Source organism: Ranitomeya variabilis, chromosome 4, assembly GCF_051348905.1.
Source record: "Ranitomeya variabilis isolate aRanVar5 chromosome 4, aRanVar5.hap1, whole genome shotgun sequence".
Classification (NCBI taxonomy): Eukaryota; Metazoa; Chordata; class Amphibia; order Anura; family Dendrobatidae; genus Ranitomeya; species Ranitomeya variabilis.
The window spans coordinates 559,739,938-559,759,511 of NC_135235.1; the positions used below are offsets into that span (position 1 = coordinate 559,739,938).

Below are 19,574 nucleotides of genomic sequence, written 5' to 3' on the forward strand. Positions count from 1 at the left end.
TTTGTCGACATCCAACGGGGTGGTCCCCAGCATTGCAAGGAACCATCAAACCGGCTGTGTTGATATGTTAAAGGCTATGTGCCCACATTGTGGATTCGTGTGCAGATTTTTCCACACCGTTTTTGAAAAATCCACAGGTAAAAAACATTTGCGGATTCCTATTGAGCAGGTGTAAAACGCTGCGGAATCTGCACAAAGAATTGGCATGCTGCGGAAAATACAACGCAACGTTTCCGCACAGTATTTTCCGCACCATGGCCACTGCGGATTTGGTTTTCCATAGGTTTACATGGTACTGTAAACCTGATGGAAAACTGCTGCGGATCCGAAGGCAAATCCGCAACGTGCTCACATAGCCAAAGGTTGTTTTTCCTAAAATGTGGAATTTCTGAAAATTCTGGAGATACCATATCTTTTTAGGCCAAGTCTATATGACTGTGAAGTGCCCTTTTCCTACCAGAATGAAAATGAAGCCCCGAGACCTATGTTGTATTAATAACTTTATTTCCAAATCCACTTATACAGCAACAGACCGTGCGAACCAGCTGGTCAGACACGACACAGAATATGGACAGCCACAGACACAATGGAGAGAAAAGGGGGTGTATATTGGGGGTCGTTACCGATGACGTTAACAGAGGGGAGAAAGGAAGGCAATACTGAAATTAGAAAGTGAAGGGGCTGCAGCGGAAGGACAGCATAAAAAACCCTCAAAAACCAGGATAGCAGCCACTGCGAATTCTTCAGTTCTGTTATAAATCACACATAAGAGTTCAGAGAGAACAAGCAAACTTCAGGGCAAGGTGGACGTGTATCGGAGGGATGGACAGAGGTCACCCGAAAAAGTGCACACAGGTTATAATGGTCTAAGGGTGGAATAACCTGTTCATTGCCGGAGGTGCTAAACACCTTATCATTCCTGCAGCATGCATGCCGGTGCTGGGGTGCTATCTTAAGGACATGAAACATGGGGAAGTCTTAAAGTCATACTACAGATTTGGCAGTGCTGACTATAAAAGGAAAAAGAAAAGCTTTTAGTACAGATTTGGCTTGTCCCTATAGTGTAAGTTGATTGAAGCCGAGACTATGGGAAAGCAAGTGTTTACTATAAACTGAACATTTCTATTTCATAGTCTGGGAGTTTGCAATCATGCAACCCATGTTCCCCTTAGATGAAAATTGTGTGTTAAAGCAATGTAATGTCTCGGAAACAATTATTATTTAAATGGGCTAATTCCAGAAATAGCGCCTCTCCGGTCTATTAGCTGGAATGAGCTGCAATACCAGACACAACCCATTTATAAGACTGGAGCTGTTTTTGTAAAAGCAGACCCTTTCTAATCCTGGACAACCCCCTAATGGTATTAGGAAGCAACTATTGCAGTGATGGCTCAAAATAATTAAAGACCCTCTAAGCCGGGGGGTGGTCTCTTCCTTATATGAACAGGATGGATGCTGAGTCCCCACCCATGCTTAAGACTCTGCTCTGTCCTAGGAACCCAATGTAAATGGCAGACAGATCTATATGGCACTCACCTTTATCGCCCCTTTGTGTCTTAGAATGAAAACCAAATATACATAACATCAATGAATACACCCGATTTCTCCCCTCTGCTACTAGTGAGTAGGTGGAGATGTTCCTCCAAAGATGGGACGTGTAATAAATAAGTATACAAGAGACAGTTTCATTATTCAATTGGGTGTGGGCAATTTTATGTAACTTTCCCTTTTTCTTAAATGTCGGCTACGTCTCTCGCACCAGCAGCTCCAATACAGAGATTAGCTCATCACAAGCCTTGCTTAGCGAGGGAGGCAGAGACTTGGTCAGCCAATGTGGAGAGTTGTGGGGAGTCAGACATGTTAATGCTGCCGGAAGAGGAGACATTGCTGAGACGCCGGGGGGACGTCTCTCCAGAACGGTCAGGAGACTTGTAAACAATCTCTGCTCCGTGGTCCGTCTTAGCTTTGGCATTCTCCCTGAAAGACAGTTTGTGGCTCTCAATCTGGAAAAGAGAGAGACAAATACAAATGAGTAAGTCATTTGTGTGATTGCAAGCTTTTGCTAACAGTCCAACTTTAGAAGTACATTGGGATAGAAAACCTTCTGATGAAGCCTGCCTGCGAAACGTCTCTCAAGTTTTGGTGGCTGCCTCAGCTCATACTCCTATTTGGTGATATACATTACTGTGAAATATTTAACTCTGTGTATATACATCCCTGCTAGTATTGGCGTGAATCGATTTGCAGGATCCGGTCCATTGGCTATGGCAGTAATCTGTGACAATTGCCATCTGTCTTCCTCCTGCCATCTGTGGCTCTTTATTTGATTAGCCGACCTGTCACAATGTAACATGTGCGTCATGCCACAATAATGACGTCATGCCAGGCCTGCAAATCAAAAGACGAGCTGGGATTCTTTTCGGTCAGCAGTAGTTCTCAGGAATCCTGTTCAGCGACCACAGATTACTAGCACCGTCAATGGAGTGGGTCCTATGAGTCGATTTGCACCAACTCGTATTTCTGTATTTGTGAGACGATGGTCACGATTCATCAAGACATGCATTTTTTATGCTGGTCTTGATGAGGGGGCAGGGTGGTGTGCAAGACTGGAGTAAGATCTGTGGTAAAAGAAACACCCCCACTCATGAATTTGACAAGTGGGTGTCGCCAAGCCTAATTCCTGCTCCGCTCACTTAGAGATAGGCAAAAATGGTGTGAAAATGCCAAGAGCCGTAAAATCTTTGCACAACGTCATCACCCACTTTTAAAGTGGTCTAAGAGGGGAGTAGAACATTTTTTTTTCCATAAACAGCATCACTCTTGTCCAGAGGTTGTATATGGTATTACAATTCCCATTCGCTTCAATAAGGCTGAGCTGCAATATCAGACACAACCCATTATTTCTTAAGTAACTGCACTTTATTTTTAGCTCCTCTTCACGCAAGGTACCAAAATTTTTACATATAAAAGTACATTCAAACTAACATATTTTTGGTCGGCATGGAGAATGGTTTGCACTCACCCCCAATGTCACCATATGTGCAACTGCATATGAACATTTTCCACACAGATCGCTGCCTGCATTAGTCTGGCCCAAATGTACAGACCAGACTAGTGCATGTACAGTGGGTATGGAAAGTATTCAAACCCCTTTAAATGTTTCACTCTGTTTTAATACAGCCATTTGGTAAATTCAAAAAAGTTAATTTTTTCTCATTAATGTACACTCTGCACCCCATCTTGACTGAAAGAAACAGAAATGTAGAACTTTTTGCAAATTTAATGAAAAAAGAAACTGAAATATCACATGGTCAATAGTGATGAGCGAGTGCACTCATTGCTCAGGTTTTCCCGAGCATGCTCGGGTGGTCTCTGAGTATTTATGACTGCTCGGAGATTTAGTTTTCCTCGCTACAGCTGGATGATTTGCGACTGTTAGTTTGATTACATGTGGGAATTCCCTAGCAACCAGGCAACCCCCACATGTACTCAGCCTAGCTAGTAGCTGTAAATCATTCAGCTGCGGCAAAGAAAAATAAATCTCCGAGCACTAAAAAATACTCAAGAGGTCACCCGAGAGTGCTTAGGAAAACCCGAGCAACGAGTACACTAATGGTCATAAGTATTCAGACCCTTTGCTCTGAGACTCATATTTAAGTCACATGCTGTCCATTTCCTTGTGATCCTCCTTGAGATGGTTTGAATCCTTCATTGGAGTCCAGCTGTGTTTAATTAAACTGATAGGACTTGATTTGGAAAGGCACACACCTGTCTATATAAGACCTCACATCTCACAGTGCATGTCAGACCAAATGAGAATCATGAGGTCAAAGGAACTGGCCAAGGAGCTCAGAGACAGAATTGTGGCAAGGCACAGATCTGGCCAAGGTTACAACAGAATTTCTGCAGTACTTAAGGTTCCTAAGAGCACAGTGGCCTCCATAATCCTTAACTGGAAGAAGTTTGGAAAAACCAGAAGTCTTCCTAGACCTGGCCGTCCAGTCAAACTGAGCAATTGTGGGAGAAAAGCCTTGGTGAGACACGTAAAGAAGAACCCCAAGATCACTGTGGCTGAGCTCCAGAGATGCAGTAGGGAGATGGGAAAAAGTTCCACAAAGTCAACTATCACTGCAGCCCTCCACCAGTCGGGTCTTTATGGCAGAGTGGCCCGACGGAAGCCTCTCCGCAGTGCAAGACATATGAAAGCCTGCACAGAGTTTGCTAAAAAAACACATGAAGGACTCCCAGACTATGAGAAATAAGATTCTCTGGTCTGATGAGATGAAGATAGACCTTTTTGGTGATAATTCTAAGCGATATGTGTGGAGAAAACCTCATCACCTACCCAATACAAACCCAACAGTGAAACAAGGTGGTGGCAGCATCATGCTATGGGGGTGTTTTTTAGCTGCAGGGACAAGACGACTGGTTGTCATTGAAGAAAATATGAATGCGGCCAAGTACAGAGATATCCTGGATGAAAACCTCTTCCAGAGTGCTTTGGACCTCAGACTTGGCCGAAGGTTCACCTTCCAACAAGACAATGACCCTAAGCTAAAGTAACAAAGGAGTGGCTTCAGAACAACTCTGTGACCATTCTTGACTGGCCCAGCCAGGGCCCTGACCTAAACCCAATTGAGCATCTCTGGAGAGGCCTGAAAATGGCTGTCCACCAACATTCACCATCCATCCTGACGGAACTGGAGAGGATCTGCAAGGAAGAATGGCAGAGGATCCCCAAATCTAGGTGTGAAAAACTTGTTCCATCATTCCCAAGAAGACTCATGGCTGTACTAGCTCAAAAGGGTGCTTCTACTCAATACTGAGCAAAGGGTCTGAATACTTATGACCATGTGATATTTCAGTTTGTCTTTTTTAATAAATTTGTAAAAATTACTACATTTCTGTTTTTTTTCAGTCAAGATGGGGTACAGAGTGTACATTAATGAGAAAAAATTAACTTTTTTGAATTTACCAAATGCCTGCAATGAAACAAAGAATGAAAAATGTAAAGGGGTCTAAAGACTTTCCGTACCCACTGTAAATGCAGGCAGCTCCGTGGTGACTGATCCAATAAATTCAGATGGTAGTGTGAAGGTAGCCCTATAAAGAGCCCAAACAAAGGCTGAAAGTACACAGTAACTCCACAAGGTGGCACTGTTTTAATTAACCATTTACTATTTATTTTACCTGGTTGGATGGATATACATGTAGATCATGTATTAGGTCTTATATGTAAGATGTATGCCAATATTTCACTTCCACATTTCCTTTATTGAATCATTCTCATATCTGAAGCATGTAGGGCGCTTGTAATATGTACACAGAGATACATTTACACCCCTCTCTGCTACATGGTACTTACCGCTCTTCAGCGCTTCACCCAATAAATCAGGCACCTCTAGTTCTTCTGGTGGAGGAGGAGGAGGAAGGCCCAGGTAGAGCCCATTTGTGGGGGAATCGCTTCCCCCTGACCTTTCATCGTTCCCTTTCTCTCTCTGAAGGTGATAAGATGATTTTGGGGAAGGATGAGGTGAGGACGGATTACATGTATATGAGGAGAGGAGGAGCAGTATGCCATGAGAAGTGCAGAGAAGGCAAAGGGTTAAGCGTGGAAGGCAGCAGGATAGGGACCTTAGAGATATGGAGGAATGTTGTGTGGCAGCAGTGATGGCCACATCCTGTTTATGATCCCAGACCTCCAGGGATGTGAGTATACAGCACAGTGGATATACACAAATGTGAAAGCGCGGACAGTGTGAAAGCGCGGACAGTGTGTAAGCACAACCACACGGTCCGGCCATCAGGCTTATGGATGTCTATAGCGAGCAGAACACAGATGAGATCTACAGCTGTGGATCAGCAGAGGCTTCTTCCCTCTGTTCCTAATGTAATGTTTTGTCTCAATGAAGTGAATGAAAAAATGTTATGGTTTTGATTTTTAAGTGACAATCAACCATTTAACCCCATTTGGTTATTAGTTCTAATGCTGATTAATTCCATTTTTATATGGGGTTGGAGTTTCAAATCCATTATAGCCCTAACTGTAGCTGCTCGTAGTGACCACTAGAGGGAGTGTAAGCACTCCACATACAGCGAGTTATTATACTCCCTCTAGTGGTGACAGTAGATAGTACCATCTGCGTTAGACAATGGGACTTGCTTCCCAAAATCCACAAATCTGGAAATCCAGGAAGACCAATTATTTCATGTGTGGGCACCCTTACTAAGCAGGTATCTGGATGGGTAGAGGGTATTATTAAACCACTGGTAAAGGATACACCCAGCTTCATTCAGGACACAACTGATAGCTTTTTGGACACCATCATTAAAGGGACTCTTGTCACCTGAATTTGGAGGGAACAATTTTAAGCCATAGGGGCAGTGTTTTCGGGTGTTTGATTCACCCTTTCCTTACCCGCTGGCTGCATGCTGGCTGCAATATTGGATTGAAGTTCATTCTCTGTCCTCCGTAGTATATGCCTGCACAAGGCAATCTTGCCTTACGCAGGCGTGTACTATGGAGGACAGAGAATGAACTTCAATCCAATATTGCAGCCAGCATGCAGCCAGCGGGTAAGGAAAGGGTGAATCAAACACCCGAAAACACCGCCCCTATGGCTTAAAATTGTTCCCTCCAAATTCAGGTGACAGAGTCCCTTTAAGCTGCAGAACAATGAAATAGAAACATCCCTGTATCCGAAGCCAATCGACCATCCAACATACCTTAAATGGGACACTTTCCATCCAAAACACAAACTCCATTGTCTACAGCCAAGCCATCAAATACAATCGTATATGTTCCAACCCCATGGATAGAGATGAACACCTTGGTCGCCTCAGAAAAACCTTTTTGAATCAGGGCTACCATCCAAGAACAATTCAAAACCAAATTACAAAAGCCACCAGAATATCAAGGAATCACCTACTACATTACAAAGCTAAAGAAGAAAACAACCGGGTGCCTCTAGTAGTTACCTACAATCCTAATCTGGAGGCACTAAGGGGAGCTGCACGGAAATTACAACCTTTACTACAAAAAGATGCCCGCTTACAATCCATTTTTCCAGATCCCCCACTACTGTGTTTTAGGCAGCCCCCAAATCTAAGAAGTATCATTGTCAAGAGCTCCCTGTCCTCTCCAACACCTGCAGGAACCTTTCCCTGCAATCAGAAAAAATGTAAAACCTGTCCATTTATAATGACCACGGACAAGATAAAGATCCCCAATTCACATCAGGACTACAAGATCCCAGGTACTTTCAGCTGCGTCACATCTAATGTGGTGTACCTAATCATTTGTACTAAATGTCCAACTGGGAGTCGGTATGTAGGGGAGACAGGGCAAAAGCTTAGAACAAGAATGAATTCTCACCGCCACACAATAAGAGAAAAAAGAATGGATCTACCTGTGGCAATACATTTCTGTCTCCCTGATCATAGCATTATGGACATGAAATTACTTGTATTTAAAGGTAACTTCAAAACTCAGAGAGACAGGAGAGTCTGGGAATATAAACTGATGACGACCTTTGACTGTCTTAGTGGTGGAATGAATGTGTCACATGGATTTATGACTTTTTACATCAATTAAGGAATTTGCCCCTCAGACCATGTGGGGTCATCACAACAGAACCAGACCCTAATCAGAGGACAATAAAACATTCTCACTCCTTATCTATGAACTGTTCCAATATTTATGAACACAACTGTTTATTACTTACATAATGGTAATTCTGCTTCACTTCACCGGTCTTATCTATAGCATTTTTCTGTGCTATGTTGTGCATAAATATGTGATTCTTCAGAATTTCTATTAGTCTATGCCTGATGAAGAGACCGGAGTAGTCTCGAAAGCTTGCAATTTGTTACCATCTTTTCAGATAGCCATTTAAAGGCATCAACCACTGAGGACTCTCAATATTTTTCTATCCACTGCTAACACAGTACCAAGATATATATCTTTCCTAGGTCACATACAGTGAGTTATTATACTCCCTCTAGTGGTGACTGTAGGTAAGTACCATCTGCATTAGACCATGTGTAGGTCACATACGGTGAGTTATTATACTCCCTCTAGTGGTGACTGTAGATAAGTACCATCTGCGTTAGACCATGTGTAGGTCACTTACAGTGAGTTATTATACTCCCTCTAGTGGTGATGACTGTAGATAAGTACCATCTGCGTTAGACCATGTGTAGGTCACATACGGTGAGTTATTATACTCCCTCTAGTGGTGACTGTAGATAAGTACCATCTGCATTAGACCATGTGTAGGTCACATACGGTGAGTTATTATACTCCCTCTAGTGGTGACTGTAGATAAGTACCATCTGCGTTAGACCATGTGTAGGTCACTTACAGTGAGTTATTATACTCCCTCTAGTGGTGATGACTGTAGATAAGTACCATCTGCGTTAGACCATGTATAGGTCACATACGGTGAGTTATTATACTCCCTCTAGTGGTGACTGTAGATAAGTACCATCTGTGTTAGACCATGTGTAGGTCACTTACAGTGAGTTATTATACTCCCTCTAGTGGTGATGACTGTAGATAAGTACCATCTGCGTTAGACCATGTGTAGGTCATATACGGTGAGTTATTATACTCCCTCTAGTGGTGACTGTAGATAAGTACCATCTGCATTAGACCATGTGTAGGTCATATACGGTGAGTTATTATACTCCCTCTAGTGGTGACTGTAGATAAGTACCATCTGCGTTAGACTATGTGTAGGTCATATACGGTGAGTTATTATACTCCCTCTAGTGGTGACTGTAGATAAGTACCATCTGCATTAGACCATGTGTAGGTCACATACGGTGAGTTATTATACTCCCTCTAGTGGTGACTGTAGATAAGTACCATCTGCGTTAGACTATGTGTAGGTCATATACGGTGAGTTATTATACTCCCTCTAGTGGTGACTGTAGATAAGTACCATCTGCATTAGACCATGTGTAGGTCACTTACAGTGAGTTATTATACTCCCTCTAGTGGTGACTGTAGATAAGTACCATCTGCGTTAGACCATGTGTAGGTCATATACGGTGAGTTATTATACTCCCTCTAGTGGTGACTGTAGATAAGTACCATCTGCATTAGACCATGTGTAGGTCATATACGGTGAGTTATTATACTCCCTCTAGTGGTGACTGTAGATAAGTACCATCTGCGTTAGACTATGTGTAGGTCATATACGGTGAGTTATTATACTCCCTCTAGTGGTGACTGTAGATAAGTACCATCTGCATTAGACCATGTGTAGGTCACATACGGTGAGTTATTATACTCCCTCTAGTGGTGACTGTAGATAAGTACCATCTGCATTAGACCATGTGTAGGTCACATACGGTGAGTTATTATACTCCCTCTAGTGGTGACTGTAGATAAGTACCATCTGCATTAGACCATGTGTAGGTCACATACGGTGAGTTATTATACTCCCTCTAGTGGTGACTGTAGATAAGTACCATCTGCGTTAGACCATGTGTAGGTCACTTACAGTGAGTTATTATACTCCCTCTAGTGGTGACTGTAGATAAGTACCATCTGCGTTAGACCATGTGTAGGTCACTTACAGTGAGTTATTATACTCCCTCTAGTGGTGACTGTAGATAAGTACCATCTGCGTTAGACCATGTGTAGGTCACTTACAGTGAGTTATTATACTCCCTCTAGTGGTGATGACTGTAGATAAGTACCATCTGCGTTAGACCATGTGTAGGTCACATACGGTGAGTTATTATACTCCCTCTAGTGGTGACTGTAGATAAGTACCATCTGCGTTAGACCATGTGTAGGTCACTTACAGTGAGTTATTATACTCCCTCTAGTGGTGATGACTGTAGATAAGTACCATCTGCGTTAGACCATGTGTAGGTCATATACGGTGAGTTATTATACTCCCTCTAGTGGTGACTGTAGATAAGTACCATCTGCATTAGACCATGTGTAGGTCACATACGGTGAGTTATTATACTCCCTCTAGTGGTGACTGTAGATAAGTACCATCTGTATTAGACCATGTGTAGGTCACATACGGTGAGTTATTATACTCCCTCTAGTGGTGACTGTAGATAAGTACCATCTGCGTTAGACTATGTGTAGGTCATATACGGTGAGTTATTATACTCCCTCTAGTGGTGACTGTAGATAAGTACCATCTGTATTAGACCATGTGTAGGTCACATACGGTGAGTTATTATACTCCCTCTAGTGGTGACTGTAGATAAGTACCATCTGCATTAGACCATGTGTAGGTCACATACGGTGAGTTATTATACTCCCTCTAGTGGTGACTGTAGATAAGTACCATCTGCATTAGACCATGTGTAGGTCACATACGGTGAGTTATTATACTCCCTCTAGTGGTGACTGTAGATAAGTACCATCTGCGTTAGACTATGTGTAGGTCATATACGGTGAGTTATTATTCTCCCTCTAGTGGTGACTGTAGATAAGTACCATCTGCGTTAGACCATGTGTAGGTCACATACGGTGAGTTATTATACTCCCTCTAGTGGTGACTGTAGATAAGTACCATCTGCATTAGACCATGTGTAGGTCACATACGGTGAGTTATTATACTCCCTCTAGTGGTGACTGTAGATAAGTACCATCTGCATTAGACCATGTGTAGGTCACATACGGTGAGTTATTATACTCCCTCTAGTGGTGACTGTAGATAAGTACCATCTGCATTAGACCATGTGTAGGTCACATACGGTGAGTTATTATTCTCCCTCTAGTGGTGACTGTAGATAAGTACCATCTGCGTTAGACTATGTGTAGGTCATATACGGTGAGTTATTATTCTCCCTCTAGTGGTGACTGTAGATAAGTACCATCTGCGTTAGACCATGTGTAGGTCACTTACAGTGAGTTATTATACTCCCTCTAGTGGTGACTGTAGATAAGTACCATCTGCGTTAGACCATGTGTAGGTCACTTACAGTGAGTTATTATACTCCCTCTAGTGGTGATGACTGTAGATAAGTACCATCTGCGTTAGACCATGTGTAGGTCACATACGGTGAGTTATTATACTCCCTCTAGTGGTGACTGTAGATAAGTACCATCTGCATTAGACCATGTGTAGGTCACTTACAGTGAGTTATTATACTCCCTCTAGTGGTGACTGTAGATAAGTACCATCTGCATTAGACCATGTGTAGGTCACATACGGTGAGTTATTATACTCCCTCTAGTGGTGACTGTAGATAAGTACCATCTGCGTTAGACCATGTGTAGGTCACTTACAGTGAGTTATTATACTCCCTCTAGTGGTGACTGTAGATAAGTACCATCTGCGTTAGACCATGTGTAGGTCACTTACAGTGAGTTATTATACTCCCTCTAGTGGTGATGACTGTAGATAAGTACCATCTGCGTTAGACCATGTGTAGGTCATATACGGTGAGTTATTATACTCCCTCTAGTGGTGACTGTAGATAAGTACCATCTGCATTAGACCATGTGTAGGTCACATACGGTGAGTTATTATACTCCCTCTAGTGGTGACTGTAGATAAGTACCATCTGCGTTAGACCATGTGTAGGTCACTTACAGTGAGTTATTATACTCCCTCTAGTGGTGATGACTGTAGATAAGTACCATCTGCGTTAGACCATGTGTAGGTCACATACGGTGAGTTATTATACTCCCTCTAGTGGTGACTGTAGATAAGTACCATCTGCGTTAGACCATGTGTAGGTCATATACGGTGAGTTATTATACTCCCTCTAGTGGTGACTGTAGATAAGTACCATCTGCATTAGACCATGTGTAGGTCACATACGGTGAGTTATTATACTCCCTCTAGTGGTGACTGTAGATAAGTACCATCTGCATTAGACCATGTGTAGGTCACATACGGTGAGTTATTATACTCCCTCTAGTGGTGACTGTAGATAAGTACCATCTGCGTTAGACCATGTGTAGGTCACATACGGTGAGTTATTATACTCCCTCTAGTGGTGACTGTAGATAAGTACCATCTGCGTTAGACCATGTGTAGGTCACTTACAGTGAGTTATTATACTCCCTCTAGTGGTGATGACTGTAGATAAGTACCATCTGCGTTAGACCATGTGTAGGTCATATACGGTGAGTTATTATACTCCCTCTAGTGGTGACTGTAGATAAGTACCATCTGCATTAGACCATGTGTAGGTCACATACGGTGAGTTATTATACTCCCTCTAGTGGTGACTGTAGATAAGTACCATCTGCATTAGACCATGTGTAGGTCACATACGGTGAGTTATTATACTCCCTCTAGTGGTGACTGTAGATAAGTACCATCTGCGTTAGACTATGTGTAGGTCATATACGGTGAGTTATTATACTCCCTCTAGTGGTGACTGTAGATAAGTACCATCTGCATTAGACCATGTGTAGGTCACTTACAGTGAGTTATTATACTCCCTCTAGTGGTGACTGTAGATAAGTACCATCTGCGTTAGACCATGTGTAGGTCACATACGGTGAGTTATTATACTCCCTCTAGTGGTGACTGTAGATAAGTACCATCTGCGTTAGACCATGTGTAGGTCACATACGGTGAGTTATTATACTCCCTCTAGTGGTGACTGTAGATAAGTACCATCTGCGTTAGACTATGTGTAGGTCACATACGGTGAGTTATTATACTCCCTCTAGTGGTGACTGTAGATAAGTACCATCTGCGTTAGACCATGTGTAGGTCACATACGGTGAGTTATTATACTCCCTCTAGTGGTGACTGTAGATAAGTACCATCTGCATTAGACCATGTGTAGGTCACATACGGTGAGTTATTATACTCCCTCTAGTGGTGACTGTAGATAAGTACCATCTGCATTAGACCATGTGTAGGTCACATACGGTGAGTTATTATACTCCCTCTAGTGGTGACTGTAGATAAGTACCATCTGCATTAGACCATGTGTAGGTCACATACGGTGAGTTATTATTCTCCCTCTAGTGGTGACTGTAGATAAGTACCATCTGCGTTAGACTATGTGTAGGTCATATACGGTGAGTTATTATTCTCCCTCTAGTGGTGACTGTAGATAAGTACCATCTGCGTTAGACCATGTGTAGGTCACTTACAGTGAGTTATTATACTCCCTCTAGTGGTGATGACTGTAGATAAGTACCATCTGCGTTAGACCATGTGTAGGTCACATACGGTGAGTTATTATACTCCCTCTAGTGGTGACTGTAGATAAGTACCATCTGCATTAGACCATGTGTAGGTCACATACGGTGAGTTATTATACTCCCTCTAGTGGTGACTGTAGATAAGTACCATCTGCGTTAGACCATGTGTAGGTCACTTACAGTGAGTTATTATACTCCCTCTAGTGGTGACTGTAGATAAGTACCATCTGCGTTAGACCATGTGTAGGTCACTTACAGTGAGTTATTATACTCCCTCTAGTGGTGATGACTGTAGATAAGTACCATCTGCGTTAGACCATGTGTAGGTCATATACGGTGAGTTATTATACTCCCTCTAGTGGTGACTGTAGATAAGTACCATCTGCATTAGACCATGTGTAGGTCACATACGGTGAGTTATTACACTCCCTCTAGTGGTGACTGTAGATAAGTACCATCTGCGTTAGACCATGTGTAGGTCACTTACAGTGAGTTATTATACTCCCTCTAGTGGTGATGACTGTAGATAAGTACCATCTGCGTTAGACCATGTGTAGGTCACATACGGTGAGTTATTATACTCCCTCTAGTGGTGACTGTAGATAAGTACCATCTGCGTTAGACCATGTGTAGGTCACTTACAGTGAGTTATTATACTCCCTCTAGTGGTGATGACTGTAGATAAGTACCATCTGCGTTAGACCATGTGTAGGTCATATACGGTGAGTTATTATACTCCCTCTAGTGGTGACTGTAGATAAGTACCATCTGCATTAGACCATGTGTAGGTCACATACGGTGAGTTATTATACTCCCTCTAGTGGTGACTGTAGATAAGTACCATCTGCATTAGACCATGTGTAGGTCACATACGGTGAGTTATTATACTCCCTCTAGTGGTGACTGTAGATAAGTACCATCTGCGTTAGACCATGTGTAGGTCACATACGGTGAGTTATTATACTCCCTCTAGTGGTGACTGTAGATAAGTACCATCTGCGTTAGACCATGTGTAGGTCACTTACAGTGAGTTATTATACTCCCTCTAGTGGTGATGACTGTAGATAAGTACCATCTGCGTTAGACCATGTGTAGGTCACATACGGTGAGTTATTATACTCCCTCTAGTGGTGACTGTAGATAAGTACCATCTGCATTAGACCATGTGTAGGTCACATACGGTGAGTTATTATACTCCCTCTAGTGGTGACTGTAGATAAGTACCATCTGCGTTAGACTATGTGTAGGTCACATACGGTGAGTTATTATACTCCCTCTAGTGGTGACTGTAGATAAGTACCATCTGCATTAGACCATGTGTAGGTCACTTACAGTGAGTTATTATACTCCCTCTAGTGGTGACTGTAGATAAGTACCATCTGCATTAGACCATGTGTAGGTCATATACGGTGAGTTATTATACTCCCTCTAGTGGTGACTGTAGATAAGTACCATCTGCATTAGACCATGTGTAGGTCACATACGGTGAGTTATTATACTCCCTCTAGTGGTGACTGTAGATAAGTACCATCTGCATTAGACCATGTGTAGGTCACATACGGTGAGTTATTATTCTCCCTCTAGTGGTGACTGTAGATAAGTACCATCTGCGTTAGACTATGTGTAGGTCATATACGGTGAGTTATTATTCTCCCTCTAGTGGTGACTGTAGATAAGTACCATCTGCGTTAGACCATGTGTAGGTCACTTACAGTGAGTTATTATACTCCCTCTAGTGGTGATGACTGTAGATAAGTACCATCTGCGTTAGACCATGTGTAGGTCACATACGGTGAGTTATTATACTCCCTCTAGTGGTGACTGTAGATAAGTACCATCTGCATTAGACCATGTGTAGGTCACATACGGTGAGTTATTATACTCCCTCTAGTGGTGACTGTAGATAAGTACCATCTGCGTTAGACCATGTGTAGGTCACTTACAGTGAGTTATTATACTCCCTCTAGTGGTGACTGTAGATAAGTACCATCTGCGTTAGACCATGTGTAGGTCACTTACAGTGAGTTATTATACTCCCTCTAGTGGTGACTGTAGATAAGTACCATCTGCGTTAGACCATGTGTAGGTCACTTACAGTGAGCTATTATACTCCCTCTAGTGGTGATGACTGTAGATAAGTACCATCTGCGTTAGACCATGTGTAGGTCATATACGGTGAGTTATTATACTCCCTCTAGTGGTGACTGTAGATAAGTACCATCTGCATTAGACCATGTGTAGGTCACATACGGTGAGTTATTATACTCCCTCTAGTGGTGACTGTAGATAAGTACCATCTGCATTAGACCATGTGTAGGTCACATACGGTGAGTTATTATACTCCCTCTAGTGGTGACTGTAGATAAGTACCATCTGCGTTAGACTATGTGTAGGTCACATACGGTGAGTCATTATACTCCCTCTAGTGGTGACTGTAGATAAGTACCATCTGCGTTAGACTATGTGTAGGTCACATACGGTGAGTTATTATACTCCCTCTAGTGGTGATGACTGTAGATAAGTACCATCTGCGTTAGACCATGTGTAGGTCACATACGGTGAGTTATTATACTCCCTCTAGTGGTGACTGTAGATAAGTACCATCTGCATTAGACCATGTGTAGGTCACATACGGTGAGTTATTATACTCCCTCTAGTGGTGACTGTAGATAAGTACCATCTGCGTTAGACCATGTGTAGGTCACTTACAGTGAGTTATTATACTCCCTCTAGTGGTGACTGTAGATAAGTACCATCTGCGTTAGACCATGTGTAGGTCACTTACAGTGAGTTATTATACTCCCTCTAGTGGTGATGACTGTAGATAAGTACCATCTGCGTTAGACCATGTGTAGGTCATATACGGTGAGTTATTATACTCCCTCTAGTGGTGACTGTAGATAAGTACCATCTGCATTAGACCATGTGTAGGTCACATACGGTGAGTTATTATACTCCCTCTAGTGGTGACTGTAGATAAGTACCATCTGCATTAGACCATGTGTAGGTCACATACGGTGAGTTATTATACTCCCTCTAGTGGTGACTGTAGATAAGTACCATCTGCGTTAGACCATGTGTAGGTCACTTACAGTGAGTTATTATACTCCCTCTAGTGGTGATGACTGTAGATAAGTACCATCTGCATTAGACCATGTGTAGGTCACATACGGTGAGTTATTATACTCCCTCTAGTGGTGACTGTAGATAAGTACCATCTGCGTTAGACCATGTGTAGGTCACATACGGTGAGTTATTATACTCCCTCTAGTGGTGACTGTAGATAAGTACCATCTGCGTTAGACCATGTGTAGGTCACTTACAGTGAGTTATTATACTCCCTCTAGTGGTGATGACTGTAGATAAGTACCATCTGCATTAGACCATGTGTAGGTCACATACGGTGAGTTATTATACTCCCTCTAGTGGTGACTGTAGATAAGTACCATCTGCATTAGACCATGTGTAGGTCACATACGGTGAGTTATTATACTCCCTCTAGTGGTGACTGTAGATAAGTACCATCTGCGTTAGACTATGTGTAGGTCACATACGGTGAGTTATTATACTCCCTCTAGTGGTGACTGTAGATAAGTACCATCTGCGTTAGACCATGTGTAGGTCACATACGGTGAGTTATTATACTCCCTCTAGTGGTGACTGTAGATAAGTACCATCTGCGTTAGACCATGTGTAGGTCACATACGGTCGGTGAGTTATTATACTCCCTCTAGTGGTGACTGTAGATAAGTACCATCTGCATTAGACCATGTGTAGGTCACATACGGTGAGTTATTATACTCCCTCTAGTGGTGACTGTAGATAAGTACTATCTGCGTTAGACCATGTGTAGGTCACATACGGTGAGTTATTATACTCCCTCTAGTGGTGACTGTAGATAAGTACCATCTGCGTTAGACCATGTGTAGGTCACTTACAGTGAGTTATTATACTCCCTCTAGTGGTGATGACTGTAGATAAGTACCATCTGCATTAGACCATGTGTAGGTCACATACGGTGAGTTATTATACTCCCTCTAGTGGTGACTGTAGATAAGTACCATCTGCATTAGACCATGTGTAGGTCACATACGGTGAGTTATTATACTCCCTCTAGTGGTGACTGTAGATAAGTACCATCTGCATTAGACCATGTGTAGGTCACATACGGTGAGTTATTATACTCCCTCTAGTGGTGACTGTAGATAAGTACCATCTGCATTAGACCATGTGTAGGTCACATACGGTGAGTTATTATACTCCCTCTAGTGGTGACTGTAGATAAGTACCATCTGCATTAGACCATGTGTAGGTCACATACGGTGAGTTATTATACTCCCTCTAGTGGTGACTGTAGATAAGTACCATCTGCGTTAGACCATGTGTAGGTCACATACGGTCGGTGAGTTATTATACTCCCTCTAGTGGTGACTGTAGATAAGTACCATCTGCATTAGACCATGTGTAGGTCACATACGGTGAGTTATTATACTCCCTCTAGTGGTGACTGTAGATAAGTACCATCTGCGTTAGACTATGTGTAGGTCACATACGGTGAGTTATTATACTCCCTCTAGTGGTGACTGTAGATAAGTACTATCTGCGTTAGACCATGTGTAGGTCACATACGGTGAGTTATTATACTCCCTCTAGTGGTGACTGTAGATAAGTACCATCTGCGTTAGACTATGTGTAGGTCACATACGGTGAGTTATTATACTCCCTCTAGTGGTGACTGTAGATAAGTACCATCTGCATTAGACCATGTGTAGGTCACATACGGTGAGTTATTATACTCCCTCTAGTGGTGACTGTAGATAAGTACCATCTGCGTTAGACTTGCCATCCATGAGGCAGTAAGAAGATCCCAAAAACTGACCATAAACTTGAAATGACCCAAATTAAGTTGATCTCACACAGTCAGCTCATAATCCTGCTGACCAATCAGTTCTGATCTGCTGAATCTTCACTGATCTGACAATTATTTATATCCTTAGGTAATATTTGATATTTATTTATCTTCGAAGAAATTGAAAATGATGGGAATGTTCTGGAGTGGTGCTATAATGGTGAGGGTAAAGGAGGACGGGTGTAAATGGGAGCGTCACTGCTTTTTACAAAGCAAAATATACTGCTGAGCTCAGTGCTTGAAAAATACATAGTCCCCACATGCCCCCATAGTTTGAAGGGTGGGGATAAGTGTGTGAGAGAGAAAGGCAACAGTCAGAAACGGGCTAAAGAATGGGAGGTCCAAGAAAAGTCCCACAGAGATGACAGGCTGAGGCAGCAGAAGTCCTGACTTGCAGGACATGTTGAAAATTGGAAAAAATGAAGCAGACACTCAGGAAATGTTCTCCAGAGAAAGTGCAGGAAACTGATCAGTGCGGTCGAGTGCGCAGCACACATCTGGCCGATCAATATTAAGAATAGGTGAAATAGGATCCAACTTATGGATCTAGAAGGAAAGCAGAGGTGTGGAGCAGAGCCGCAGGCCTGTACTTACAACAGCACAGCCTGCTCCACAAATCCAGAAGAAAACACTGGTAAGAAGCATTGGTGCCTGAAGAAGGGTTAGTCCTACAGAAACCTGGGCAGCAGCAAGAAGCGTCCATACCTGTCCCTCCAGTGACTACTTACCGAGTAACTCATCCATGGCACTATAAGAGATGCATTGTGAACCCGCTCCACCAGCACTGTCACAATACAATAATGGGGGTAGTGGTCTGCTCAGGCATTAGTGCACACAGTAATACGGTTCACATTTGGTGTAACCACCTAGGTTAGTGGTGGTGGTCATTGAGGCCCATAGGAGGCATACCTGTCTGCAAGGTGTGAGTTAACGCTCTGATTACCAGAGGGGGCAGCACGGAGTGCACAGTAGTCACAAATGGCCTGATATGGACATCCTTTTACTGCCCAGGTTTCCTAGTAAGCAGTATGAAGGTGACACTCTGTACCTTCTTGTTTCCTCCACCGGGTGTGTGAGTGACATTGTCCAGTGAGCCAATCTTGGATGAACCCTTTTCTTTAAAGTCCAGTTTTTCAGATTTCACTTCTACGTTTCCTCCACCTGTGTCAGAAAGAGGAAAGTCATTGGTTGGAAGATGCAATATGTATTAAAGGGAACCTGTCAGTAAATCTCAAACACAAGGAGCATGGATCAGACACAGGCTCCACGACTACAGCCATGTGTGTTTTACACTTCAGAGTAAATATATTTTGAAAAGTTGGCCAAGGACTATGCATCTCAGATGACTAGCTCAAGATAGGTCCCTGGCCAGCTTCTCCTCTTGCTGTTTATTTTGACTCCCAGGTATAGGCACACACATAGGGAGAGACCTGTCAGTCAACTGGAGCTGAGTGGAGTGAAACAGGCTGGGGTCCTGCCCATGGTTCATGGCAGCATGAATCTCATGACAGGATC

General features: G+C 42.8%; 1 protein-coding gene across 11 annotated transcripts in view; it reads right to left on the bottom strand.

Moving 5' to 3' along the window:
* Positions 1-487: 487 nt before the first annotated feature.
* Positions 488-19,574, bottom strand: part of LOC143765743 (microtubule-associated protein tau-like) — a 108,283-nt gene continuing 89,196 nt past the window's right edge. For 8 of the 11 annotated variants that reach the window (XM_077252728.1, XM_077252727.1, XM_077252725.1 and 5 more), the window contains 2 exons: positions 19,108-19,220; positions 488-2,003 (listed from right to left, as the gene is read on the bottom strand). In XM_077252728.1, coding sequence (XP_077108843.1) covers positions 1,788-2,003; positions 19,108-19,220 — 329 coding nt within the window. In that variant the 3' untranslated portion in view covers positions 488-1,787. Of the gene's footprint in view, positions 2,004-5,365; positions 5,499-19,107; positions 19,221-19,574 lie in introns of all 11 variants that reach the window. The other 3 variants (XM_077252733.1, XM_077252734.1, XM_077252730.1) reach the window with 2 other exon arrangements.